Below are 26,287 nucleotides of genomic sequence, written 5' to 3'. Positions count from 1 at the left end.
TTGATTTCTATGTCCTGAAGCGAGTATGTGAACTATGGGGTAGGCCAAAGCACCTCCTTCTTAAAAATCTCCCCAGAATGGGGGCTAAGCTTCCTGTTCCTTTCAGATTTCTCTTGGTACAGCTGCCCTTCACATTTGGTGTGTCGTAGTCAGCTCCTTCACTCTATCTCTCTCAGGCAAGAAGCATGTCTCTTCACATTTGCTTTCCTTCAAAATGGAGCAAACATTCAGATGGGAATTGCCTTCATGCCTCCTTGAAGAAGCAACACAATAGCTCATCAATAGATGTGCAGGTGTCTCTGGCAGCTTCTGAAAGTGCCTGTAGTTGCCATATGAAATATGCCTCTGAAGAACAACATTAAGACTGTGTTTAAAGTTAAAGAATTCTGATGCTCTAATTTGGGATGACTTAGCCTGAGGTGGGAGTGAAATCAAGGCTCTGCTCCCAAGTGTATGATTGGGAGGCAAGTTATTTGATCTTTCCTGTAAAATTATCTCTATTTAGCTGTTCATAAAACACAAAGTTTTACTGAAGCCTTTCTTCTTCTGTGCCTGTGCCTTTTCAGGGTTTTGTTACCTAATTTGGGATCCACATGACATTTTAAAAAGGAATATGTGCTTTTCTTTGGGAGATTGTGGCTGCATCTTAGATTTTTGGTCTCAGCTCCACAGCTTCTTGTAGAAAGCAGTCACATATGAAATACCCACTGACCCATTTATTTGTGTCCTTGTTGATTACTGGCAGTTTGGCTAGCTAGGCAAATCAGCTCAGTGATTTCTGTTTCATGCTTTATTTATAGCATGCAGATTTTTTTCTTCAGTCCTGAAGTAGTGTAGCTGCTCTTTCTGCAGTGGGGTGAAACGTTACTGGGCCAGAATGCCAGCAGGGATAAATCACCTGTAAGCACATCCATTCTCCAGAAATTCAGGGTCCGGTTGACAGATCATGCTGATGTCCTATCATTATCTTTATCACTAGCAATTCATCATTGATGGACTGTGAAGGCAGCAAAGGATAGATTTTTTGTGTGTGAGGCAAATCATATTGCCTGTTTTCAACAGAAAGATGATGTGTTACATTTTTTTTTTTTAAGAAAGCTTTCCTAACACCTTGTTACTCAGTGTGAGCTCTATCAACAGCAAAGCAAGGCTGTGTTACTAGGAGTCCACCTCGAAGTGACTGCCAGTGCTCCTGTTAAATATGACATCTCTCAGAGCTGGTTCAATATCTGGAACTACCTTGTGTATACTGAGGCTGGGCCTAGAGCTGCAAATCAACTCTTTGGTAATGGTTACTTCATTGTTTTTACCTAATGGGCTATTCTTAAAATTACCTTGGATTTTATATCTCTAATTGATGTGGAAAATATAATCGTGGATATGATATATACTTGCCCCTAGGAATTTGCATTGCATCAGGCTTGCAGAGCTACAAGTTTTCTTCCTTTTGTCTGTTATTTTTTTTTTCTGGCTTTCAGTCTTCTTTCCTGCTAAAGAATTCTGCATAAATCTGGTTGAAGAGGACTAGCTCTCATTCTGTCTGGAGCCCTGCTGCACATCTTTCTTATTGCCTAAAAGGATCTGTGAGAGCTGTCTCCCTTCCCCATGAGAAGTGCTTTGTCTCTCCATTCTGCTCCACTCAACTGGGGAATGAGAAGCTGAAAGCTGGAAACACAGCATTGCATCTTGCCAAAATCTTTATAAAGAGATATTTTGTTTTTAGAAAGGGGTTTGGGTATGGGAGTAGTATCCCTATTTGCTTGCAGTTTCCCCACAACTCAATACCTTTTTTTATTCTAGGGCAGAGTTTAGGCTTTGCATGCTTCAGTATTTTAGAGACCTCTAGCATAAGGGCTAACTTTGCAGGCATAGCTGTGAGCCACATAACTTACCATGCAGAAGGTATAAATGATAAAAAAAAGTATACCCCTGTTTTGAATGAGTGTATTAATCTTCTAGATACAAAGCACCTAGCTATTTCTAAGGAGCCTATTATTTTGTCATTTTCTCAGCAGGAGAACCAGAGGCTGAAGTTAGCATGCACTTTTAAAGACTGTGGTATAAAACTGAAACAAATGTTGACTGCACTAAAAGAATGGCCAGTATTTTTTATTCCATCCTTGTCTCTCAAGGGTCCCCTTAGGCTAAGTAATTTGTATTTCAGAACAAGCTGAGAATAGCAGCCACCTTAATTTCTTTGGGGTTACTTTCCTGAGGCAGACAACTAATTCCATACCTTTTGTAGCATAATAAAATATACTGTTATCATTCAATGCTTGATTTAACAATTCCAGCAGTATTTACTGCGGCAGCAGTCTGAGGGTCTCGCATACAATTAATAATTAATCAGAGATCTGCAGAGCTGTTGTTCACAAGATCCATTTTCTAAAAGCTTAAAGGCCAAAGTGCAAGGAGGCGGCCTCAGTCAGAACTGCATTCAGAGGCCTCATTTCTGACTTTTCTAAAGGCGGACGGAGCTGCTGCTGAGACGCGTGGCTGCAGGCCCCTGTTGGCACCCTGGCGTTTGCAGTACGACGCTGGGTTCCTGACCCGTCCCGTCGAGCAGCGCTCGCAGTGCCCCTACCTGCGCCCTGACCGCCGCTCATCCTCCTGCCGCTGGGTTGCCGCGCCCCCTGCCGGCCCCGCCGGCCCACTGCTCGCAGGCTGGCCTCAGAGTGTTCCTGGTTTCCACGGTCCCTGAGTACACACGTTCTTTTTACGTTTATGAGAACTCCTTTTTGTTCCAAAGGGACTGCTCAAGCTTATTACAAGCTGTCACGGGTTAGGGATGGGCTGGCCACTAGACGAGTGGTGGATGCTCTCTATTAACTCCTCTCCCTTTACAAAGGGAAGGAAAAAGGGAGAGAGACTGCGGGATTGGAAAAGAAATCAGAGCTTTAATGAAAATAATAACAATGAAATGAAATATATACAAATATATGCAAAGCCAATATAGAACCCAACCTCGATGATGGCAGTTACATCACCACTGAAGCTGTGGGCAGGCACTGGGAAAGACCCAGACTGGACTCAGAGGCAGTCAGAAACTGGATTCAGGAGCTAGATTCAGGAACACATAGATCGAGATCAAAGGCAAACAGACAAAGTCCTCCTCAGACACTGGCCATTGAAGAAGAGAGCTTGACCTGTGTGATCCCTCAGTTTTACACTGAATATGACATAGATGGAATGGAATCTCTTGTTGGTCAGTTTAGGGTCTCATAGAATCATTAAGGTTGGAAAAGACCGTTAAGATCATTGAGTCCAACAGTAACCCAACTACCATGACCACTAAACTATATCCTGAAGCATCACATCTACAAGTTTCTTGAACACCTCCAGGGATGGTGACTCCACCACCTCCCTGGGCAGCCTGTTCCAATGCCTCACCAGTCTCTCCGTAAAGTTTTTCCTCTTGTCCTATCACTAGTTACTTGGGAGAAGAGACCAACATCAGCCTCACTATGACTTCCTTTCAGGTAGTTGTACAGCACAATAAGATCTCCTCCTAGCCCTCTTTTCTCCAGACTAAACAACCCCAGTTCCCTCAGCCACTCCTCGTATGACATGCTCTCCAAACCATTCACCAACCTCATTGCTCTTCTCTGGACATGCTCCAGGATCTCAATGTCTTTTCTATACTGTGGCACCCAGAACTGAGCACAGTGCTCAAGCTGTGGCATCACCAGGGCTGGGTACAGGGGCATAACCACTTCCCAGCACTTGTTCTTGCTAAACCTCATTCTGTGGACCTCAGCCCATTGATTCAACCTCCCCAGATCTCTGTGAAGTGCCTTCCTACCTTCAAGAAGATCAGCACTCCTATTCAATTTGGTGTCATCTGCAAACTTGTTGATGGTGCATTTGATCCCCTCATCCAAATCATTAACAAAGATACTAGGCAGAACTGGCCCCAGTACTGAGCCCTGGGGAACACTGCTTGTGACTGGCCACCAGCTGGGTTTAACTCTGTTTATCACAACTCTTTGGGCTCAGTTGTCCAGCCAGTTTTTAATCCAGGAAAGAGTCCACCTGGCTATGACATGGGTCACAAGTTTCACAAGGAGAATGATGTGAGAGATGGTGTCAAAGGTTTACTAAAGTCCAGGTAGACAATGTCCGCAGCCTTTCCCTGATCCATTAGGCAGGTCACCTAGACATAGAAGGAGATCAGGTTGGTCAAGCATGAGCAGTCTTTCATGAACCCATGCTGGCTGGGCCTGATCCCATTCTTATCCTTCATTTCCCATACATCAAAGACGAAGCGCTCCATAGTCTTCCCCAGTACTGAGGTCAGGCTGACAGGCCTGTCGTTGCCCATAGCCTCCTTTTGGCCCTTTTTGTAGATGGGTGTCATGTAGGCAAGCCTCCAGTCGACTGGCACCTTCCCTGTTAGCCAGGACTGCTGACAGATGATGGAGAGTGGCTTGGCAAAGTCCTCTGCCAGTTTCCTCAACACACTTGGGTGAATCCCATCTGGCCCCATAGGTTTGTGACTGTCCAGATCATTAACTGCTTCCTCCTGCATTATGGGGAATTGATGTGGGTTGCCATCCCTATCAGGAGGCTGAATACCCTGAGGATAATGGGTCTTAAAGACTGAGGCAAAGGAGGCATTAAGTACCTCAGCCTTTTCCTCACCCTCAATAGCAGTGTTCCCCCTTGCATCTAATAAAGCATGGACATTTTCCTTGGCTTTCTTTCCATTATCAGTGTTTTCGTAAAACCCCCTTTTGTTATCCATCATGGCAGCAGCCAGGTAGTTCTAGCTGGGCTTTTGCCTTTCTTATGTTCTCTCTGCATGACCTACCTAGATCCTTGCAGTCTTCTTGAGTTGCCTTCCCCACATTCCAAAGGTGTTAAGCTCTCCTTTTTTTCCCTGAGTCCTTGAAGAGGTCCCTGTTCAGCCAGGCCACATGGCTTCCCTTACAGTTCATTTTACAACACATGGGGACATCCTGCCCCTGCACCTCTAAAACTTCCTTCTTGAAGAATAGCTGGCAGCCTGTCACTAGTGGTGTCCCCCAGGGATCAGTGCTGGGCCCCATCCTGTTCAATATCTTTATTGATGATCTGGATGAGGGGATTGAGTCCATCATCAGTAAATTTGCAGATGGCACCAAGCTGGGAGCAGGTGTTGATCTGTTAGAAGGTAGAAGGGCTCTGCAGAGGGACCTTGACAGGCTGGACAGATGGGCAGAGTCCAACAGGATGGCATTCAACAAATCCAAGTGCCAGGTGCTGCACTTTGGCCACAACAACCCCATGCAGAGCTACAGGCTGGGGTCAGAGTGGCTGGAGAGCAGCCAGGTGGAAAGGGACCTGGGGGTACTGGTTGACAGCAGCTGAACATGAGCCAGCAGTGTGCCCAGGTGGCCAAGAGAGCCAATGGCATCCTGGCCTGCATCAGGCATAGTGTGGCCAGCAGGAGCAGGGAGGTCATTGTACCCCTGTACACAGCACTGGTTAGGCCACACCTTGAGTACTGTGTCCAGTTCTGGGCCCCTCAGTTTAGGAAAGATGTTGAATTGCTGGAGCATGTCCAGAGAAGGGCAACGAGGCTGGGGAGAGGCCTTGAGCACAAGCCCTATGAGGAGAGGCCGAGGGAGCTGGGACTGTTTAGCCTGGAGAAGAGGAGGCTCAGGGGAGACCTCATTGCTGTCTACAACTACCTGAAGGGAGGTTATAGCCAGGAGGGGGTTGGTCTCTTCTCCCAGGCAACCAGCACCAGAACAAGAGGACACAGTCTCAAGCTGCACCAGGGGAGGTTTAGGCTGGAGGTGAGGAGAAAGTTCTTCACAGAGAGAGTGGTTGGCCATTGGAATGGGCTGCCCAGGGAGGTGGTGGAGTCACCATCCCTGGAGGTGTTCAAGAGGGGATTGGACGTGGCACTTGGTGCCATGGTTTAGATAGGCATGAGGTGTAGGGTGACAGGTTGGACTCGATGATCCTTGAGGTCTCTTCCAGCCTTCTTGGTTCTATGGTTCTATGAATATCCAACCTTTCCTCACTCCTTTATTCTTCAGGGACTGTCTCCCAAGGGACACTCTCAACCTGTGCCCTGAACAGATCAAAGTCTGCTGTCTGGAAGTCCGTGGTAGCAGTTTTACTGACCCCCCCTTCTTACTTCACAAAGAATTGATAATTCTGCCATTTCATGATCACTAAGCCTCCCACCTCCACATCACCCACCAGTCCTTCCTTGTTTGTAAACAGCAAGTCTAGAGATGCACCTCCCCTGGTAGGCTCATTTACCAGCTGTGTCAGGAAGCTATCTTCCACACACTCCACGAACCTCTTAGATTGTTTCTTCTCTGGTGTGTTGTATTTCCAGCAGATATTAAGTAAATTAAAGTCCTCCATGATAACGAGGGCTGGCAATCTGGAGAATTTGGTCAGTTGCCTGTAAAATGTCTCAGCAGCCTCCTCATCCTGGTTGGTTGGTCTGTAACAGACTCCCAACAGGATATCTCCCTTGTTGGTCTTTCCCCTAATTCTTACACTTGCCTTTATCATCACACTTGTTGAGTTCTACACAATAAAAACACTCCCTAACATACAGTGCTACTCTACCAGCTCTCCTTCCCTGCCTATCTTTTCTGAAGAGCTTTTAGCCATTCATTACAGTTCTCCAATCATGACAGTCATCCCACCATGTTTCTGTGATGGCAACTATGCCATAGCTGTTCTGATGCACAATGTCTTCTAGTTCCTCCTGTTTGCTGCCCATGCTGTGTGCATTGGTATAGATGCACTAGAGCTGGGCTATCAGTTTCACCTCTGACATGGGCATGCCACCTCTCGGCTCATCTCTACTGTACTTGGTTTTATCCCCTTCCCACTCTGAACCTCATTTAAAGCCCTATCCTTGAGCCTCACCAATTCACATGTGAGAATGCTTCTGCCCTTTTGAGACAGCTGAACTCTGTCTCTTCCCAACAGGGCCATTGCCATATAAATGTTCCCATGATCAGAGAAACCAAAATTCCACTGTTGGCACCAGCTCCTGGGCCAAATGTTAATCAATTGTGTTTTGCTGTTCCTTTCAGTGTTCAGTGCAGTTTTCCCTGACACTGAAGGTATCACAGGATCACTGCCTGTGATCCTCATCCTTCAGCCAACTGTCCCAGTGCCTTGAAGTCCTTTTTAATGGCTTTTGCACTTCTGTACTCCACCTCATTGCTTCCAACCTGCATGACCAGTAATGGATAATAATTAGAAGGCTGTATCAGACTCTGACCCAGGCCCCAGGGAAGCAGCAGACTTCCCTGTGGGTAGATCTGGTTGGCATATGGGGCCCTCTGTGCCCTTCAGAAGTGAATCACCTACAACAACTACTTTCCTTTTTTTTTTTTTTTTTGACACAAGCAGTCCTGATGCATAGGGCTGGATGAGGCACCCCAGGCAACCCCTGAGTGGGCCTTCATCTATTTCCTCCATAGCTTGTCCCTCCAGTTCCAGAGCCCCATACCTGTTGTGTAAGGGTAACTGGAAAGGTGAAGGAGGCCAGGAGGGTATTTACCTGTCTCCCCAATCAGGGAGCTGTTTCCACTCCCCCCTGTCTTTTAAGTCTTCTCTTATTGCCTAGTGGCAGAAGGGGATGGGATCCTCTGCTTCTTGACAAAACTGCTGCCTTTGCCTCAGGGTGCAGCTCCTCCAGTCTATTCCTCTTTCACACTCTCTAATAATCCTCACCCTTCTCAATTTCTGTTCCAGCTCTGCCAGCCAGCTGAGCAGATCATTGACCTGCTCACACTGCACACAGGCATCCTCTCTGCTGTCCTCCAGTACCAATGCCAGGCTCAGAGACTCCTTGCAACTGGACAGTTGGACAGTGCATGTTTGGGGGGAAACTCTGTTTGGGTCCCCACATTCCTTCTGGCAATGGCTTTTACCTGTGTGGTCACCATGCTGGGCCTTCTTCTGGGGAGGGACCAGTTACAATCAACTGGACTCACCTCTGTGCTCAGTCTCTGCCCTCCTTGAGACTTCTTATCCAGTATGGCTGTTTACACCTCAGGGGTGCTGCCTCTGCCAGCATCACCTGAGCAGCCTTCCAACAAGCTGCCAGCCCTTAACACAGGCATGCCACTGTTCCAGCTTCAAAAAACCCCCAGAAGATTCCCTCTCCCACTGTGGTTTTACCTATGCCAGATCGGTTCTCCTTGGCAAGTGGCTGTTAGTCACAGAATCACAGAATGTTAGGGGTTGGAAGGGACCTCAAAAGGTCATCTAGTGCAATGTTCCTGCCAGAGCAGGATCACCTGGAGTAGGTCACACAGGAATACATCCAGGCAGGTTTTGAGTCGGAGTAGGAGACTCCACAACCCCCATGGGCGGCCTGTTCCAGTGTTCTGTCACCCTCACAGTGAAAAAAATTTTCCTCATGCTTACATGGAACTTCCTATGCCTCAACTTCCACCCATTGCCCTTTGTCCTGCTGTTGGGCATCACTGAGAAGAGCCTGGCTCCATCCTCTTGGCACTCAGAGTTTACATATTTGTAAACGTTCATGAAATCACCCTCCAAGCTAAAGAGACCCAGTTCCCTCAGTCTCTCCTTGTAAGGAAGATGTTCCACTCCCTTAATCATTTTTGTGGCTCTGTGCTGGACTCTTTCAAGCAGTTCCCTGTCCTTAAACTGAGTGGCTCAGAACTGGACACAATATTCCAGATGCAGCCTCACTAGGGCAGAGTAGAGGGGCAGGAGAACCTCTCTCAACCTATTAACCACACCCCATCTAGTACACTCCAAAATGGCATTGGCCTTCTTGGCCACAAGAGCACATTGCTGGCTCATGTTCATCCTTCCATCCACTGGAACCCTCAGGTCCCTTTCCCCTTCACTGTTCTCCAACAGATCAGTCCCCAACCTATACTGATACCTGGGGTTGCTCTTTCCCAGGTGTAAGACTCTACACTTGCCTTTGTGAATTTTATGACATTTCTCCCTGCCCAACTGCCCAGCCTGTCTAAGTCTTGCTGAAGGACAGTGCAACACTCTGGTGTGTCAGTCACTCCACCCAGTTTGGTGTCATCAGCAAACTTGCTGACAGTGCTCTCTGTGCCCTCACCCAGGTCATTGATGAACACATTGAATAGTCTCCTGTGACTGTTAGTCTCCTGCCTGCTCCTCCCCCAGGTGCAGCCTTTACTTTCATCACCTGCAATGTGGTACACAATATTTAGCAGTGACCTTAGTCTTCATAGCAGCAAGTATAAGCAAGAGCCTTCCTTCATACCAGTCCTTAGTGGTAACTGTAAACACCAAGTGTTATCACGTCTAAAAGCAGACACTGTCTGCAAAAATATGCTGTTAACTTCAGAAAGTGCAGAAAAGACTGAGCTGAAAATAAAATCACTGAACAGAATTATTTCTGTTCTAACTCAAACTCAAGTGATTGACTAGGCTTCTGACTTGGAGAGGGTGAAAAGTCACCGTGGTGCAGCTGATACAGGGAAAGTTTCATTGCATTTGCCCCAAGAAGAGTGAATGAACTGAATGATAGTCAGCATAGATTTTTCTATAGTTGCACAATTTATTACCTAGTTGAAATGGAAAGGGAAGTAATAGAGTTCTATCAAAAGGGAGAGAGAATTACAGATCTTGTTCTGTAGCTCACCGGGAAAGGCAGAATTCCCCAGTTCATTCCTATGTGTTCTTTGCTTGCCCAGTTAACTGTAGCTGTGACAGTTGTTGGGTTTTACAGGTCTTTGGAGATGTTATCAACTGTATGGGTCTTCCCAGTGGGACAGAATGTTTTCTTTTATATTTCGGTGCTTCAAAGCTAACCAGAATTCTTCTACAAAAAAGAAAAATTTCATGCTTACCTTTTTTATGGTAGATTTTATAGGTGTCTGCAAAAAAATTAATCTGAGGTCGTTATAAAATTGTCCCATGTATGCTAGATTCTCTTTTGAAAGATACTCTATTGTCATAATGGGGCCATTCCCCAGCAGTATTCAGAACTTGCACTTTCTATTTAAGGAAGTTGCTGATGAACTGCTCAAGTAAGTGATACTCTTTTCTTTTAATACTACAGTCAAACAAGAGCTGCTGAAGCACCTGGCTACTGAAACATTTGCAGCGTTTCTCACAGAAGCACAAACAGGAGTGTGCTGGCTGGGATTCAGCTAGAGTAGTCACATTCTGCCTGGTCCATATTTAGAATAGAATAGAATAGAATCAAGAAGGCTGGAAGAGACCTCAAGGATCATCGAGTCCAACCTGTCACCCTACACCTCATGCCTATCTAAACCATGGCACCAAGTGCCGCGTCCAATCCCCTCTTGAACACCTCCAGGGATGGTGACTCCACCACCTCCCTGGGCAGCCCATTCCAATGGCCAACCACTCTCTCTGTGAAGAACTTTCTCCTCACCTCCAGCCTAAACCTCCCCTGGCGCAGCTTGAGACTGTGTCCTCTTGTTCTGCTGCTGGTTGCCTGGGAGAAGAGACCAAACCCCTCCTGGCTACAACCTCCCTTCAGGTAGTTGTAGACAGCAATGAGGTCTCCCCTGAGCCTCCTCTTCTCCAGGCTAAACAGTCCCAGCTCCCTCAGCCTCTCCTCATAGGGCTTGTGCTCAAGGCCTCTCACCAGCCTTGTTGCCCTTCTCTGGATGTGCTCCAGCAATTCAACATCTTTCCTAAACTGAGGGGCCCAGAACTGGACACAGTACTCAAGGTGTGGCCTAACCAGTGCTGTGTACAGGGGTACAATGACCTCCCTGCTCCTGCTGGCCACACTATGCCTGATGCAGGTCAGGATGCCATTGGCTCTCTTGGCCACCTGGGCACACTGCTGGCTCATGTTCAGGCGCCTGTCAACCAGTACCCCCAGGTCCCTTTCCACCTGGCTGCTCTCCAGCCACTCTGACCCCAGCCTGTAGCTCTGCATGGGGTTGTTGTGGCCGAAGTGCAGCACCCAGCACTTGGATTTGTTGAATGCCAAATTTTGCAATTATATTTCTGCAATTATATTTCTGCAATTTTACCTTGGATGGGGTCACTTCTTATTTCCTGATGAAAGTGATTAAGCAGGCACTATATTCAACTTCCAGTATTGATGAGTTTCATTGGTAAAAGAGAAGCATTGGAGAAGCATGACGTACGTTTTGCAGAGAGCCAGTGGTGGCAGGCAGACAAGAAGGACATTGAGCTGAGCTCCTTGTTCCCTGACACTTGCTGGCTGGCTGCAGCAGTCCCAGATCTTTCTCGCAGTCACACAGCAAGGTGGTGTGTGGAGCACTGAGATGTGTAAACTAACCTGCTTGGGAGACTGAAGCACCTTAAAGTTACAAACCAAAGTTTTTTACCTGTCCAAGCCTGTTGTTGGTTCTGGTCCAAAGCACATTACATGCTGGCAGATGGCTGCCCCTGCCAGCATTTCCCCATTGCTGCCACTGAGAAGGCTAAATTCAGTATTACCCATTCCACTTACTCAGAATTAAGGTGCAGGGTCTTCTGATTTACATGCTGTTTTCTGTGTTAGTAGATGCACACTTCTGAGCTTTGCACCACAGCTGACAGAGCTTGGCTGGGAATATTTATTTCCCCTTTGTTAGGAAAAAGAATCTGGCACCAAGAAACGGGCTGTAAGAGCAGTGCCAAATATTGTGGAAGTCTCATTAAAATCCTGAGCAACAGCAACTCTGGAAATTGGAAGCAGCAACCATGGAAAATTTTAGCAAAGTGTTGGCATGGTGCTTAAGCTTTATGTGATTGTGCAGGTCTTTAAGGCCCAGCACCTTTGCTTCAGTGATATAGGACTTCCTTTTATTTTGTTAGTTCTAGCCGTAAGTAGGAGTTATTTAATGGGCATTAGTCATAATGTCACAGGTATTGCACTGCTGAGGCAACTTGGAAGCTCTTGTGACCTCCATCTGGCTGGCAGCCATGTGGATTTGACCCCCTTTTCTTGCTGCTTTTTAGATTTCCCTTTCTAATTCCTTCATGTCAAGTAAAGCCCATGCATTAGCATCCCTAGTAAATGGTGGTGGCTGGGCAGTGTTCAGGTGTTGCAGAAGGAAAGGAGCACATTGTCCTCAGAGTTCCTTGCAGAGCTAAATAAAGATTTACAGGGCAAAAATAAAATGATGTAATGAACCTGACAGAAATGGGACAGTAACTGGAAGGTATTAAAAGGAAGGAACGTGCAGCATTACTGAACTGATTGCCTGCAATTAACAATGAGCAGATAAACCTGCTAAAGTTGACGTTGGCTTTGGCAGCTTAAGACATTTGAAATACCCTGAGCACATGTACTGTGTGACTGCTCATTAAGGCATAAGTGAAAGATTGCTGTCTGCTGGGTAAAAGTGTTTATCCTGCAGGAAACAGATTAAGTAGTGTTTGCATATACAGGAAAAGAAAAAGTGGTAGCTTAAAAGCAAAACCAAACCCCCAAACAAACATTATTTGCCTTGGCTGGGATAAGAAACAGCTTTAAGTTCTATTTCACACAGCTTGTAATGGGAAATTAACTGCGGTGAAAAAAATGGACTGCCCAAACAAATGATGACATACAGCATATTTGTTTGTCTCTTTTTTGTTAATGGATAGCATAAGGGTTTTAAGATTTTTTACATGCATTAGCAGAGTGACCAAAAAGCTGTGACAAAAGAGTGACCAAAAGAGTGACAAAAGTCCAAGATGATAAAATCTGGGTGAGGCTCAGGAAACCTGACTTCTTATAGAAAAAAACATTGCTTCAAATAGATTTTGTGTCTTTTTAAAAGGTAAACCATATCTTTTCAGAAAAGAGTTCTATCTTCCAGAAGCTCAGCTATGAGCTTCTTGATTTCGTTTGCTGTCCAATCTCAGTATGCAGAATATGTTCTGAATTTATTTCCAGATTTCTTTATTCCAAATTTTCCAAATTATTCCCAGACTCCACACAGTGAAAATCCTGTACAGTCATGCAAATAGCGTTTGGCAATGATGGCTGAAAGCTTGCAAGAACAGCCACTGAAAGCTGGGTATCAAGGAAGCCAGACTTGGATATGATTTTGATGTAGAGAACCTTACTTAGTTAGGATCTGTTCATAAACGACATTGTATGTTAGCATAAAACTCCTTGAAAGAAGAGCAGTGACTTTTCAATTGCAGCAAAGGGTCAGTATTATTTTTTTTTATTCAATTAGAAAATATATTTCTTAAAGGCTGTCATTTCTATATGTATATGCATATGTATATGTATTTTCATTCCAGTATAAGTATAAACATAAAGAAGTATACTAGATGTGTGTAATCAGGGTTTCTCCTTTCGAAGTCTCTTTATTTTAGTAAATTATCCATGGAACAGCAATGTGCTCTTGTGGCCAAGAAGGCCAATAGTGTCCTGGGGTGCATTAAGAAGACTGTGTCCAGCAGGTTGAGGGAAGTTCTCTTCCCCCTCTACTTTGCCTCTACACATCTGGAGTACTGTGTATTGTCTCCAGTTCTGGGTTCTCCAGTTCAAGAGAGGCAGGTAAATACTAGAGAGAGTCCAGCATAGGGCTCTGGGGATGATTAAGGGACTGAACATTTGTCTTATGAGGAAAGGCTGAGAAACCTGGGGATGTTTAGTCTGGAAAAAACTGAGAGGAGATCTTGTTAATGTTTGCAAGTATTGGAAGGGTGGGTGTCAAGAAGAAGATGCCAGTCTCTTTTCAGTGAGACTGAAAAGATAGGACAAGGGGCAGCAGACACTAACTGGAACACAGGAAATTTCACCTCAACGTGAGGAAAAGCTTCTTTACCATGAGGGTGACGGAGTACTGGAACAGGTTGCCCAGAGTGGTTGTGGAGCCTTTGTCTCTAGAGATCTTCACAACCTGCCTGGATGTGTTCCTGTGCGACTTTCCCTAGGTGATCCTGCTTTGGCAAGGGGCTTGGACTCAGTAATCTCCAGAGGTCTCTTCCAACCTCTACTATTCTATAATTCTACGATTCTATGATTTTAAAGCAGCTTGTCATTTTATCTGAATTTTAAAAGCCATCCATTCTGTTATAGCCTTTTTGGCCAAGCCACACAGTGTTTAACTGAAATATGTCCGTGTAACAGATGTGCGTTATCATCACCAGGGCCTTTTTACTCACAGCATTGCTATCTAGCCAAATGCTCCTTATAGACAAATGCATGACACTTACCCAAATTGAAATGTCTAATTGAAAAATTGCAAGTAACATGACAGTCATCATGGGACCAACATAGAAATGGTGTTGCATCTGATGTGCTAAATCACTGCTAATCTTGGTAAAATGTCCATGTTACAACCTAGTAGTAAATAGGAGGGGATGGCTGCTGGACCACTGGGTACTGACAATACAATAGTGTGTTATTGGGCTACTTCTGTTGTAAGGGCTAGCAAACAAACCAACCAAACAAACAAAAAAACCATCCCCCCCAAAAAAACCCCAAAACAACAACAAAAAAACCCCAGACACTTTGAAAAAAAATTCTGTTCTGCTACAGAAAAGCATCATTTTCTCACCAAAATATTTAAATGCTGCATGCTAACAATACAACCAAAAATTATGTTAATGTAGTCTGTTGTGTCTTAGGTTTTAAAAAGCAGGAATTTTCTTTGTTGCTGCATCCTTGAACTTTGATTAGGCTTTTCTGCATTACCCAAAGAGAAAATGTAATGGAATTAAAGGTATAATTGCTGGGGGACCATTCACAGTCCTATTGATGCAGGCTGGGAGGCATACTCAGAAACCACCCTTCCCCATCCAGCTCCAGAAGTGGCAGCAAAGAAAACACTTTTCCTTATGGGGCTGATGGGAGAAGAGGGAAAAGGTGAAAGTAATTAGTGTCTTGACTCTGCTGCTGTAAGGTATCTCTTTTAGTGGCTTGAAGGTCAGTTGAAGCACACAGGAGATTCTTGGCAGAGTTCAGTCCATCGCTGATACATTATAGCTTGCTATAGCTGGAAGTTGAACGTATATGAAATCTGTTTTCTGTGAAGACTGGCTAAAGTTCAGTAATACTGCTTCTCACATCTGTTTGAATGAAAGAATGAGATCCCCTCAAAAGTTATTCAGGCTGGGATTAGCTCCTTCTTTCTTTTGCCACTTGTAGGTGGCATCATTTGCTTACAAGAAATCACAAAGAATTTATTAGCTCTGTCAACAACATAGTCTCCAGAAAAGTGCTTGGGCATAGGAGTGCATAGTTGTTGCCATGTACTGATGGAAATTCAGTTTTCACTTAATTTAATAAACTCCTAAACACTGCTAAACCTGGGTTGGTTTCCTTAAAAATCAAGATAAAAACTCAGTAGTGAGTGTGTTAGGCCAAAACTGCAAGCAATTTAAAATCATCAGCTGAGAGGAGGGGCTGACCAGGACTTGCTTATTAGCACAGCCTGTCCTTTCACATGCTGTAGTTTCCATTTGGAACCACTGAACTATAAAGGTAGGCAACTGCTTGCCAGCCAAGAAATTAACACAACTTATCTCTGAATCAGCTTTCATAGTTCCCAACTAAATAGTGTGTCTGGCCATAACCTGTTTATTTTTACAGCTGTAGTTAAACATGGTCCCTTCTGTAAACTGAGGTAGTCCTTTGAGGTCATTAAGTGCCTCTGGCATAACGTCTTTCTGGCATGTACTTGTGTGCAGGATGGAGCCTAGCCCTCTATAGGAATTCCACATCTGTTGTGTCCAGCCTTTTGAATTTTTGGAAATTTTGGATGGGTTTTCATACACATCTCATTTTCAGCAGGGCACTTGCTTTGTGGCGACCCGGACAGCTCTGTTGAGACAGCTCCTGAGGAGGCAGAAGCGCAAGACTTGGAGTCATCTGATGAAGCTGATAAGATGAGCAAGGTGAGAAAGTTATCATTTTCACATGACAAAGAGAGAAAGCACGGTACAGTCACAGCTGATGTGCTGACTTCACAGCTGCACACAATTACAGCATCTTTCTTGGGAAAATATTAATCTTACTTTCTAAGGTGTTTATGGATGATATGAATGTAACAAATTACAGTTTTGATTATGGCACATCACTACCTTTTAAGCAAGACTTGTGCCCTTTTTCCAGGGTTGGTTCACATCTTCAGTATCTTCTGATAGTCTTCCTACACAGCTTTTAAATGGGCTTGTTTATTGTTTCTTCACCAGAGCAAGTCAACTAAGCCGAAAGATCAGGTGGAGTGTTATGATTTCTTGTTCTTTCATGGTTTCTAGGCATAGGAGGAATGTAAGTTAAACAGTATTTCCTTAAATCAATAGCAGAGCACACATGCTAGTTTTTAAATGCAAACTAATTATAGCTAAATCTACCTTAGATTGAAGCAAAACTCTCCAATTATAGCTAAGAGGTTGTGCAAATGGATTCCTAATTGCCATCTATTAAGGGATGGGTTTCACAGTGGTTGGTAGTTTGCACTTATTCTGGTGCTGAGGAGCTTTACACAACATTAGGTGCGATGATTAGTGGGTTTTGAGGCAGAATCAAGTGAGATAATTTTAAAGACACTGATTGCTTTTAGGTATTTGATACATAGGTGATGGGGAGAGTTTACAACTATTTTTCTACAGAATTAATGATCTAGGGAGAATCAGATCTCACTCAGTTTGTACTTAACGTACGGGCACATTTTTTCTCATCTGTTGTTTTACGTAAAATGCGTTAAGAGTGAGCTCTGAGCTGGTTCCTGTGCTATTCTACTCATCCTTGTAATGAAAGGAAGGAAAAGACCTTGGCCTCTTGTTTCCTGATCTATTATGTCACACTAGCCTGTAGTTTGCCATTGATAGCCAGACAATAGAAGTCAGATAAGAGAAAACATTCCTGTGCATGAAATAGACGCAGAGCTTTTATGCAGAGAAGGTGATTACTTGTACAGTTTGTTTCCAGGTTTTATGACAGAACATTTTCTTCTACATACATAGAATTTGTTTTCCAGTAAGTGGAAGTGTTTGTTGATACTTTGGGATTTTTAACTGTAAATACGTGGGATTTTCATATGCTCTGAAAAGAATCTTTTCTGTTAAAACACTGAGGCTGTGAAAGAGCACCAAGCATAACACATAGGTGCTTGGGGAATAAATGTTCTTGCTGTGTTTTCTGTTGCTTTCTATTTCTGAACTGTGTGACAGGCTGTGGGGTTCCATTTTGCATCTTTCTTCGTGGATCTTCAGAGCCATAATTGCCTGAAGCAAGGCATAAGGATTACATGATTAGCCCTGTGGCTCAGCAGATTTAGTTAAACTGAGAAATGTGCATTAGCAATTCTAATGCTTAATATTTCTATAGTGAAAGAGTAATTTGTAACTCTATCAATCCTTGGTTTTCAATGAGAAGAGTATCAGTCCACCTGTAAATGAAATGTTGGCACCAGTACATGTTTTCTTCTAGAATTCAGAAATATGTCTTAATTTGTTTGTGTGATATGGAGGAGAGTGAGACATTTTACTTTGCATTCTGCTTGTTATGGGACAAAGTGTTTGAAGTGGTTTTCAATAAAAAGCAGCATGTACATAGAGTGTATATAGAGCGTGCTCAGTTTGGCAAAGTCACGAATGCCACTGTCCTTTTTTAGGTAGAATCTCTGTACTAAGTCAGCTTTCTTTGTGGTATTCTGCAGTGCCTAGAGACAATTCCAGTAGATGGAGAGGGGAAGGAAAAAATCTCAATCAATAGGAGGGTTTTCCTAATCCCTTTGCTTTTCTGTGTGCTTGGAAAAGCAGTGTGGGGATTAAGGAGTCTGCAGCACATGTTTTTCCAAGTCACTATGTGGCTGGTGTGGTGAGATTAAAAATCAAAGGTGTTTTCCTGTCCATGCACTGCCATACCTTTCCATGCTCCTAGGATTATGGCACAGAAGATTAAGCTGATGGCCTCAGCTGTGTTTTACACAGGTTATTTTTGTACGTGGTAAGTGAAACACTTTGCCTCTCTACCACCAGGAGGGGCATGTTCCCTTGTATTGCCATTACTGCCACAGCTTCCAGTCTCAGTCAGATGGTGGAGTTCAGGGAAGACTATTTTCTGCCCTTTTTGGCATAAGCAGGGCAGAAGTACTCTTATCCATTCACTGCTGAGCAGCAGAGGAAATCCATTTTAACTGTGCTGGAGCCTCCCAGCTAAATGCTGAGTTCCTCTTCTGTCAGTACAGATGCAGTGTTAGCAGCTGAAGATCTGAAAATAGCGTTTGGGTTGTCTTTTGACTTGCAATAGCACGATCCTGAGGCAGGACTTAATCCTTCAAACACTGCTGCTCTGCACTCTGGTGCTGGTGGTTTGCTGATGCTCACAGAGCACTGCAGAGGAGGAAAGCCCTTTGCTTTTCTGAGGAAACTTGTCAGCTCTTCAGCCAGCAAAGTGATCCTAGGGGAGAGTTAATAATTTATGGGAAAAGGAGAGGAACGCAGCGCTGCAGCTCTTCTTCATACGCTCTTGTAGCAGAATCCAGGTAGGCTTTTAATGAAGGTAAGATGTGTAAAATCCTACCAAAAGCTGGGTTTGGGTGACTTCTGACTGACTTATAACTTTCTCATGTAGGTGATAGGTGGATGTATAATGTAGGAGATACTTGAAAGTGTCTTCCCTTCTCCTCCTCCCTCCCAGCTGTCTTTTTCCCTTCCCCCAGCCTAGCATGTGTGCACGTGGGTGTGTGTTTCCTTAGTAGTGGTGCATTTGTTTCTTAATCTGCAAAAGCCTCCAAGGTGGTGGTGGTGGTGAAGGATTTGGAGGGTACACCAGTAGCTCTGAGGTTTCCTCCCTTTCCTGAAAAATCTTTTCTTCTGTATGTCTGAAAGACCCGATAACATGTTTACTTCTCCATCCCTATTGTCAAAGGAATCATTATAATAATATGCAAAAATGAGGTGTTTATAGAACTATGGTGATAAAATACCAGAAATCCATTTCCAAGGTGAGTTGAAGCATTCGTAGTACAGTAGTGTGGGAGAGCAGTTGTATGTACTTGCTTTCTATCGCATTTCATTATGCCTTCCCTCTGTCAACCAGCCTGCTTGGGTTGAAATCTGTGTAAACAGTAGCAACCAGGTACACTTTCTGGATGCAACTCTTTTCCTTTAAGCTGTACAACTGACAGTGCCCTGAGTTGTGCTCCCAGTTGCTCCTGCCTTCCATTTCTCTCCATATTTCATGTGGGTGCTGAGACTAGAAGAGAACTGGGAGGGAGAAGAGTGGGGGAAAGCAAAGCTACTCTATGCCACCTCTTCAGGCTTATTTTCATCTAGCATATGAACAGATTTTAGGCTGCTTATGAAACCTAGATGATAACCCTCTGTCAGTCCCTAGTTCAATGGAATATCAGGAATATTTCATACCAAAGCAATTTCTTAAATGGTTACTTGCCTCTGTGGTGACCTGATTGTTTTGACCTTTCAAACACTGTAGAATAAAGTGATGTTCAAAGAAAGTATCCTCAAAACTGAGTATATGTGTGACTTCTTCATGTCACAGGTTACCAAAGGCTGAGATAGGTGCTGTGTTGCAGATAGGTGCTGTTGCGTCTCAAGATCAGTCTTTGTGCATATTTTTTTCCTATAATGGTCCTTTGAACTTAATCAAGGATGTGTTTTAAAAACTGTCATCAGTTCAAATACTGCAGGACACTCTTTTGTCCCTGTTTGTAATTAGAGACATTGACCTCTTGAAATGAAAACTCATTACCTTGCAGCATTTGTGCTTGGGGAGTGTGCTGCAATGTGCTGTGCATGTATGTGCTTATACCATTTAGAGGTATTTTTTCAGAGAAAATAGGTCATCTTCTCTCTGTAGCATTATTCAAGACCAGAATTAAGTCTCAAAGCCTTCAACGTGTTGCAGTAGATGTGAAAGGATTAAAAGAGGGATTTGAGGAGTAGGTTTTCCAGTAGTGTAACTGGCTTTTTAAAGTTCTTTTAATTCTGTGCCTCTGTCCCTTCAGATGTTTAATATTCTTCAGCAGTGCTGGCCATAGCCAATCAGCTCCTGCTCAGCCACAGGCAACAGTCATTTATATTCCTGGGCTGCCTTCACCTCCGCTTTGCTGCATTTCACCCTCTCTGCTGAAGTTTTCCTCTTAACATATCTATAAAAAGCAGCATTGAATTCTCAGCTTCAACTGGTAGCAGGCTCTTAATTCCAGCTGATGTGGTGAGCGAATGAGACTGGCTGCAAATGACACATGCAGAAGAGCTTTGCTTAGAGAAATGTAGTCCCTGCCCTTCCTTATTAAAATGCATCCATCTTCCATCTTGCATGCCAAGTAAGCAGCACAGAGTATCTGTCTGGAGTTGGAAAGCCTTTTGGATCATCTGAATATGTGGAGACCTGGGATTTTCCTCCTAGATGAGTAACAGCTCTTTGCAGTGATGTCGGCTCTGTGGAGAGTTAACCGTAAACTCAAGAACGAAGGCGCAGGGCGAGCCGGTGACTCTCTGTACCGTATGCTGTATTTGGTGAGCAGATCTCCTCTGCAACTTGACTGGTCTAAGTAGTGAGCAGTCAAACACATTTTCATGCTGGTTTAATTTCCAGGTTGTAAATTTGGTGCCGAGCTCTAATGTATATACTCTGTAGAGGCATTTTATTGTGCAATGTTGTTAGCAGTCTTGGCAATGTGTGGAAGGATGCAGTTTGCCTGAATTTTGTTTGGGAGTGCAACTACTTTAGAGTTTGCCATCCATGGTGGAACAGAGGTGCTGCATGCTGTTCAATGAGGTAATTTTCTTGGTGCCCAGGCATCCGTATGTCTTTATACAGTCAGTGTAAGAGGAAATGGCACTGCGCTTTCAAAACAATAAGGCAGGCAGCCAAAACTCCTCACTTGGGCAGCATTAACATGCTTGATGAGTTTGAGGACTTGCTTCTCGTGCATAGGAAGGATGTGAGCTTAGCTCCCCTGTTGAGCCCCCTGCAGAGGAGGGTTTGATGTACTTGCAGTGTAAACTTTACAGCCCAGTTGTGCCAGCTCTTCATCTCGTTTTAAGGTTGCTGCATAGGACTGCTCACAGAATTGTGCCTGAAGAGTGATGCCATAATTCTCTTAGAGAAATCCTGATTCAGTGCTATCACTGTCACAGCTGGTGAACAGAGCTGGTACTGATAGATAAAAGGATCTGTTTCACTTTCAGATCTTCCATACTCTATCCACTTTCTCTCGGAAAATAGGGACAGAAATGATTTTGTTAATACTGTTTGAGGGTTTTCAGTAAAATAGCTGTGTTCTGACCCTCCTTGGGTGCAGTGTGTCTAGAAATTGATTTTTGTGAAGTGAATACAAAGGAGACAGAGTCATGTTCATTGAACAGTTTGTTCAACAAAGAAGCAAGAGAAAAGATTTGTGAACGTTATTGTGCTTGATACTTTTTGTTTGTTCAAGGAATATTGAGCGAGTGATACTTGGGAAATGCACGAAAAGATGTGAGGCAGGGAAGTATCGAGGCAGGGAAGTGTCAAGGCAGAGTTTGGTGCTGCTGGCTGAAGCTGGGCATGGCTGAAGTCAGCAAGGGGTTTACTAAGTGTGTACAACTAGAGATAAGGCTTTTTAAAGTCTTTTACACTTCCTTTTTTGGCATGTGAGTGTAACTATTCCTTCCAGGGCAGGCTGTGTGCCTGTATGACAGTTATCCAATTTTCAGCTGCTTGTTAGTGTTTAGCTGGTGTTCATGGTGTAAGTGGATTTTCGCTCTTTCTCAGCAACCCGTCTTTTCCTGTAACTTACTGCAAGTGCATGCACAGGATGGTGAGCTGTCTGCAGGGTATCAAGAAGAAACCTCTTAAAACACTTATTTTATTTTTGGAGTTTGACTCCGTACTGTCATTGTATACATTTGTGACTGTTATAAGGCTCTTGTAACAAAATGCCACTGAATGTCTTCCTTAAATATCCTTTCACAAAATAGTCTTACCTAAATATTTCTGAGCAAATCCCTGTGTAGCCTGGGTCTCTTCAGGCTCAGATAAACATATTGATTGCCAGTTCTTTCTCCTTTTCCAGCAGAGCAGGTAACTTGAGCAGGTTTGGGGTTGTTTTCGGTTTTTTTTGGTTTGGTTGGGTTTTTTTCCTACACTGAAGCCAGGTTTCCACTGACTGCGCTTTATGGATTTGGGGCTGTTGGGATCAAGACTGCACCTACTGAAATCTTAATGCAAACTTAAAAAAGTTTGGGTGTGCTTTATACTTAAGAGTACAGTGAGTATAGTAGGAGCCTTACTGAGAAATAAAAGTAATTTCTTTGACTAATAAACCTTAACTCTCAGTGACATGTGCCATTACCAGAAGCTTAGTTCAACTCACTGCTTCCTTCTGAGCCCAACTTAACATTTTTTCCTTTTATCCTCATCAGAGTTAAGCCTCAGATACTGAAGACGAATATTTTTGCTGTAATAAACTGTGTCTAAGAGGCATTTTTGTATAGACAGTCAGTTACAATTAGTTCATTGCTTACACTTGTATCCTGACAAAAATTATCCTTTGCATAATAGGCATCTTAAGTAATATGCTTTGCAGTGGTACACTCAGGAGAGCATTTATTGCTATAAGATACCTTTAAGGAAAACCATATTATGGCAGGAAATCTCTCACTTGTCACTAACATGGGTAATGGCCTTTTTAGGCTTTATGGCATTGTAGTTGCACTGAGACGGAAAAATAGCTGTCTTGGGCAGACTGCTTGACTTTAAAAATGCAGCTGTTTTTCAGCATTGGGTTATCTTGAAGGTGTGGAGTAGTGCAGGCTCTGGATGAGGTTGTTGCTACCAGTTGGTGGGAATGATCTCCCTGGGGGCAGAGCTTTGTCTCCAAAGTGCAAGGTGGTGATGTGCTTTTCTCTCTCTTTTTTTTTTTTTTTTAATTAATAGTTTTCCTCTCCTCTTTGCATATTGTCTATTTGAACAGGCTAACTTCAGGTCAGTTGTTTTAATTTCAACTGGAGAGCCATAGAGGTAGTACTGGGAAGTCGCTAAATCTGGATTAAGATACCATGGCAGAATTAGACACAGAAGGTTAAAGGTGTGATCAAGTGCAGCAGCTCTTTTCCCTCCCCTGCCTCCTCCAGGACTCTGGGAGGGATGGAGACAGGGCATGCTGCTGCTTTGGTAACCCTAGAAGCCTTGGGCTGTCATCACTTACACCAGAGACTATACCTGCTCCAAACTTTTCAATGTAAAGAATGATGCAAGAGGATGATCTAGCATGAGGAGGGGAAGAGAGTATAACTGTCTTTATTATACAGAGACAGCTGGTTAAACAATAAAGAATCCAGCTAGATGTAGCAGCTTTGAAAAACCTGAGTTATGAGGAAGAGATTCACTCTGCAAAGCATGTTTCTAGACACAGATATACAGCTGACTTCTCCAAAAAGCTTGTGTTTGAAGCCTTGAGAGGCTTTGTTTCCCTGAAAAACAGCTTAAATGGTTTCTGTCTCCATGTTGTCTGCTTGGCTGTGTTGACACAGCTATTCACAGGGCTGCAAACTAGGTTAGGGAATTGGCAGAGAGTTGGGGGTGACTCTTATGTTTGTGCAATCATTCTTGGTTCCCGATACTTGGGCCTTTTTGTTTCTTTCTTTTTTAATCTTAAGCAGTGGATGAGTCTATTTAATTAATGTTCGTGCTTACTGAAACCAGGAAACTTACTGAACAGCAACTTCAATTAACTTGAATTGTGCAAATGTGTTTTTCCCCAGTCAGTGCGAGGTAGGATAGACAGATTTGTGAAATAATGTGTGTGTTTCTGGTAGTTGTTAAAAAGTCCTGCCAGTTACAACTGCTTAACTGCAAAGGCTTCTCAACTGCATCATCCTTAGAGCTCTTATTGAAAATATTACCGCTGGTCTTTCCTCTTCCCTTCTTTTTAAAGAGTACAGAGCAGGTCGCTGCTTTCTGTCGCAGTCTGCATGAAATGAACCCTTCTGATTCAAGTGCTCATCCTCAGGAATTTACAGGACCCCAGCTGGCCACCATGAGACAACTCACAGATGCAGATAAACTGCGAAAGGTTATCTGTGAACTTCTTGAGACAGAGCGCACCTATGTCAAAGTAAGGGGTCTTGATGTGTTGTTTCAGTCTACAAATATTTCTCCTACTGCTGGAAAAATTTGTTAGTTTCTTCACTAATACTTCAAACGATGTTTCCTGTAGATATCTCTTAGTTAACTCACATTCAAGTCTACAATCTGCCCCTAGAATAGTAACTTAAACCTCTGAAATAAGTAGGCTTTCCAAATTCTTCTGCTGTCATTTTGAAATTACTTAGCTGGTGTGCAGAGTTGCTTAATGAGATCTGGTATTGATTTTGTAAGGATAACTGTGTAAATGTTTCCTTTTACTCTCTTATATTCTGTAAATCCAACTGTTTTGTCTATTGTGTGAAAGGGAAAAAAATTCATAGACTGAATAAATGGTGATCTTTACCACCTCAGTAAATATTCAGAGACTGTTTGAGGAACCAACATGTGATCCTTTTCTGAATTTTTAGGACTTAAATTGTTTAATGGAGAGATACCTGAAGCCTCTACAAAAAGAAACATTCCTCACACCAGATGAGGTATGTTAACTGTTGTTTATATTTTTTTCTAAATAGCTTATGAACACTCCTCCTCTCTGCCCTCCCCTACCTGCCTCATCCCACCCCTCCTTAACTTGTTTGTCTGAGCAAGAGCTGTAATTTTGAATTCCATGTCTTTAATGGATCAAGTAGATTATAAAGGTATGACTCAATAACATCTAGGATGTAGGTTTTTTCATGACATCACACTGATTATACAATTGGGATGAGAATTACTGAAGTTCTGGAAAAGGTGACTTATCTGCAAAACAGTATTTTCAGTATCTTGTTTTTTTTTTTGCTCTTACTAGCTGGATGTTCTCTTTGGGAATCTGACTGAAATGGTAGCATTCCAGGTAGAGTTCCTGAAGACTCTCGAAGATGGAGTAAGGCTGGTTCCAGACCTGGAAAAGCTTGAAAAGGTTGAGCAGTTTAAGGTAATCTCATTCTTTGCAATCTGAGTAGTCACAGAATTACAGAATGTTGGAGGTTGGAAGGGGCCTTGAAAGATCATCTAGTTCAACCCTCCTGCCAGAGCAGGATCACCTAGAGTAGGTCACACTGGAATGTGTCCAGGTGGGTTTTGAATGTCTCCGGAGAAGGAGAATACACAACCTCTTTGGGCAGGCTTTTCCAGTGTTGTGTCACCCTCACAGTGAAAAAAGTTTTCCTTACGATCACATGGAACCTCTTATGCTCCAGCTTGCACCAATTGCCCCTTGTTCTATCATTGGAGTTGTACTTTATGCTGCATTTTGCTATATAGAGTGCTGTAGATCTGTAACACCACGTTCTTTTAGATGCTATTCTTGCACTTCTGCCAGATTTGTTGTCTCAGGCTGTTGGGAAAAGCTAGAAATGGAAAGTTACATAAAGTCTTTGTTCTGACAAGTCTGATGTAGTAGTTCAGAAGCCCACTAGGGCTACAGATTAAAACTGTACATTAAATTCTGTATTTTGGCTTTTGATGGACAACAGAACTATATGGAAAATACATCCAGCTATCAACAGGTGTGCATTGAAGGCAGAAATGTAAACCAAAAATATAAAAAACTTCATTAAAAGAAAAGGAAAAATGTGGGAACATAAATTCTGGTTTATTTCAAATGCAGTCATTGGATACATGGCAAGTAACTAAGACAATCTTTTGTCTTTGGGGAATTTTACTTTGAGCACTCACCTTGGTAGAGGACAGGATGTCTTGATGAATAATAATAATTCCACTGGGATTTCTCTTCAGCTAACATACAGCCCTGGAAGAACTACTGAAAGAATTTGTCTTTTTGTGCATATGTGGCTTTGCTATCAGGTGCTGATTTAGAATAAGTATCAGTTGTGAACACTGCCTTCACATAAGTAGAACACAAGTTTTGTTTTGTAGGAAATGTGTCCTTAATGGAAAGCAAAGACACTTTTTTTAGTGGAGGAAGCCTCTGTGACCACTGTGTGCTCTAAGCTTTAAGAGAAGAGTGCAGAAGAAACTTCCTTATGGAAAGAACTTTGTATTCTGAATGCTGCTGCTTCCTCCTCTTCTCATAAAAAGTGCATCAACTTCACTTTCAGTTCTGTCCTATATGCATAATTTGAAAGCAGTGTGCAAAATGGGACTTCAGCACTTATTTTCTGCTTCAGGGTGTCAGTTCTGCAGTTTGTTTTCCTCTGATGACTGTAGAACTGTCTTTGTGTTGTCTTACCTACCTCCCCTCTCCCACTCCAAGTTGTTCCTAAGTGGGTAGGAAAGCAAATGCTTGACCATGGTATAGACATCTTAGGGAAAGTCTGGCCCTTA

At 43.4% G+C, this 26,287-nt stretch overlaps 1 protein-coding gene across 3 annotated transcripts in view; it reads left to right on the top strand.

Moving 5' to 3' along the window:
• TIAM1 (TIAM Rac1 associated GEF 1) overlaps positions 1 to 26,287 on the top strand; it is a 98,912-nt gene that overhangs the window by 60,698 nt on the left and 11,927 nt on the right. For 2 of the 3 annotated variants that reach the window (XM_054381845.1, XM_054381830.1), the window contains 4 exons: positions 15,710 to 15,813; positions 23,811 to 23,990; positions 24,430 to 24,498; positions 24,810 to 24,935. In XM_054381845.1, the coding sequence (XP_054237820.1) occupies positions 15,710 to 15,813; positions 23,811 to 23,990; positions 24,430 to 24,498; positions 24,810 to 24,935 (479 nt within the window). The remainder of the gene's footprint in view (positions 1 to 15,709; positions 15,814 to 23,810; positions 23,991 to 24,429; positions 24,499 to 24,809; positions 24,936 to 26,287) is intronic. The other variant, XM_054381837.1, reaches the window with a different exon arrangement.

The sequence above is a fragment of the Indicator indicator genome, chromosome 1 (genome assembly GCF_027791375.1).
Source record: "Indicator indicator isolate 239-I01 chromosome 1, UM_Iind_1.1, whole genome shotgun sequence".
Lineage (NCBI taxonomy): Eukaryota > Metazoa > Chordata > Aves > Piciformes > Indicatoridae > Indicator > Indicator indicator.
The sequence above is the reverse complement of the archived record's forward strand: the minus strand, read 5'-3'. Positions and strand labels throughout refer to the sequence as shown.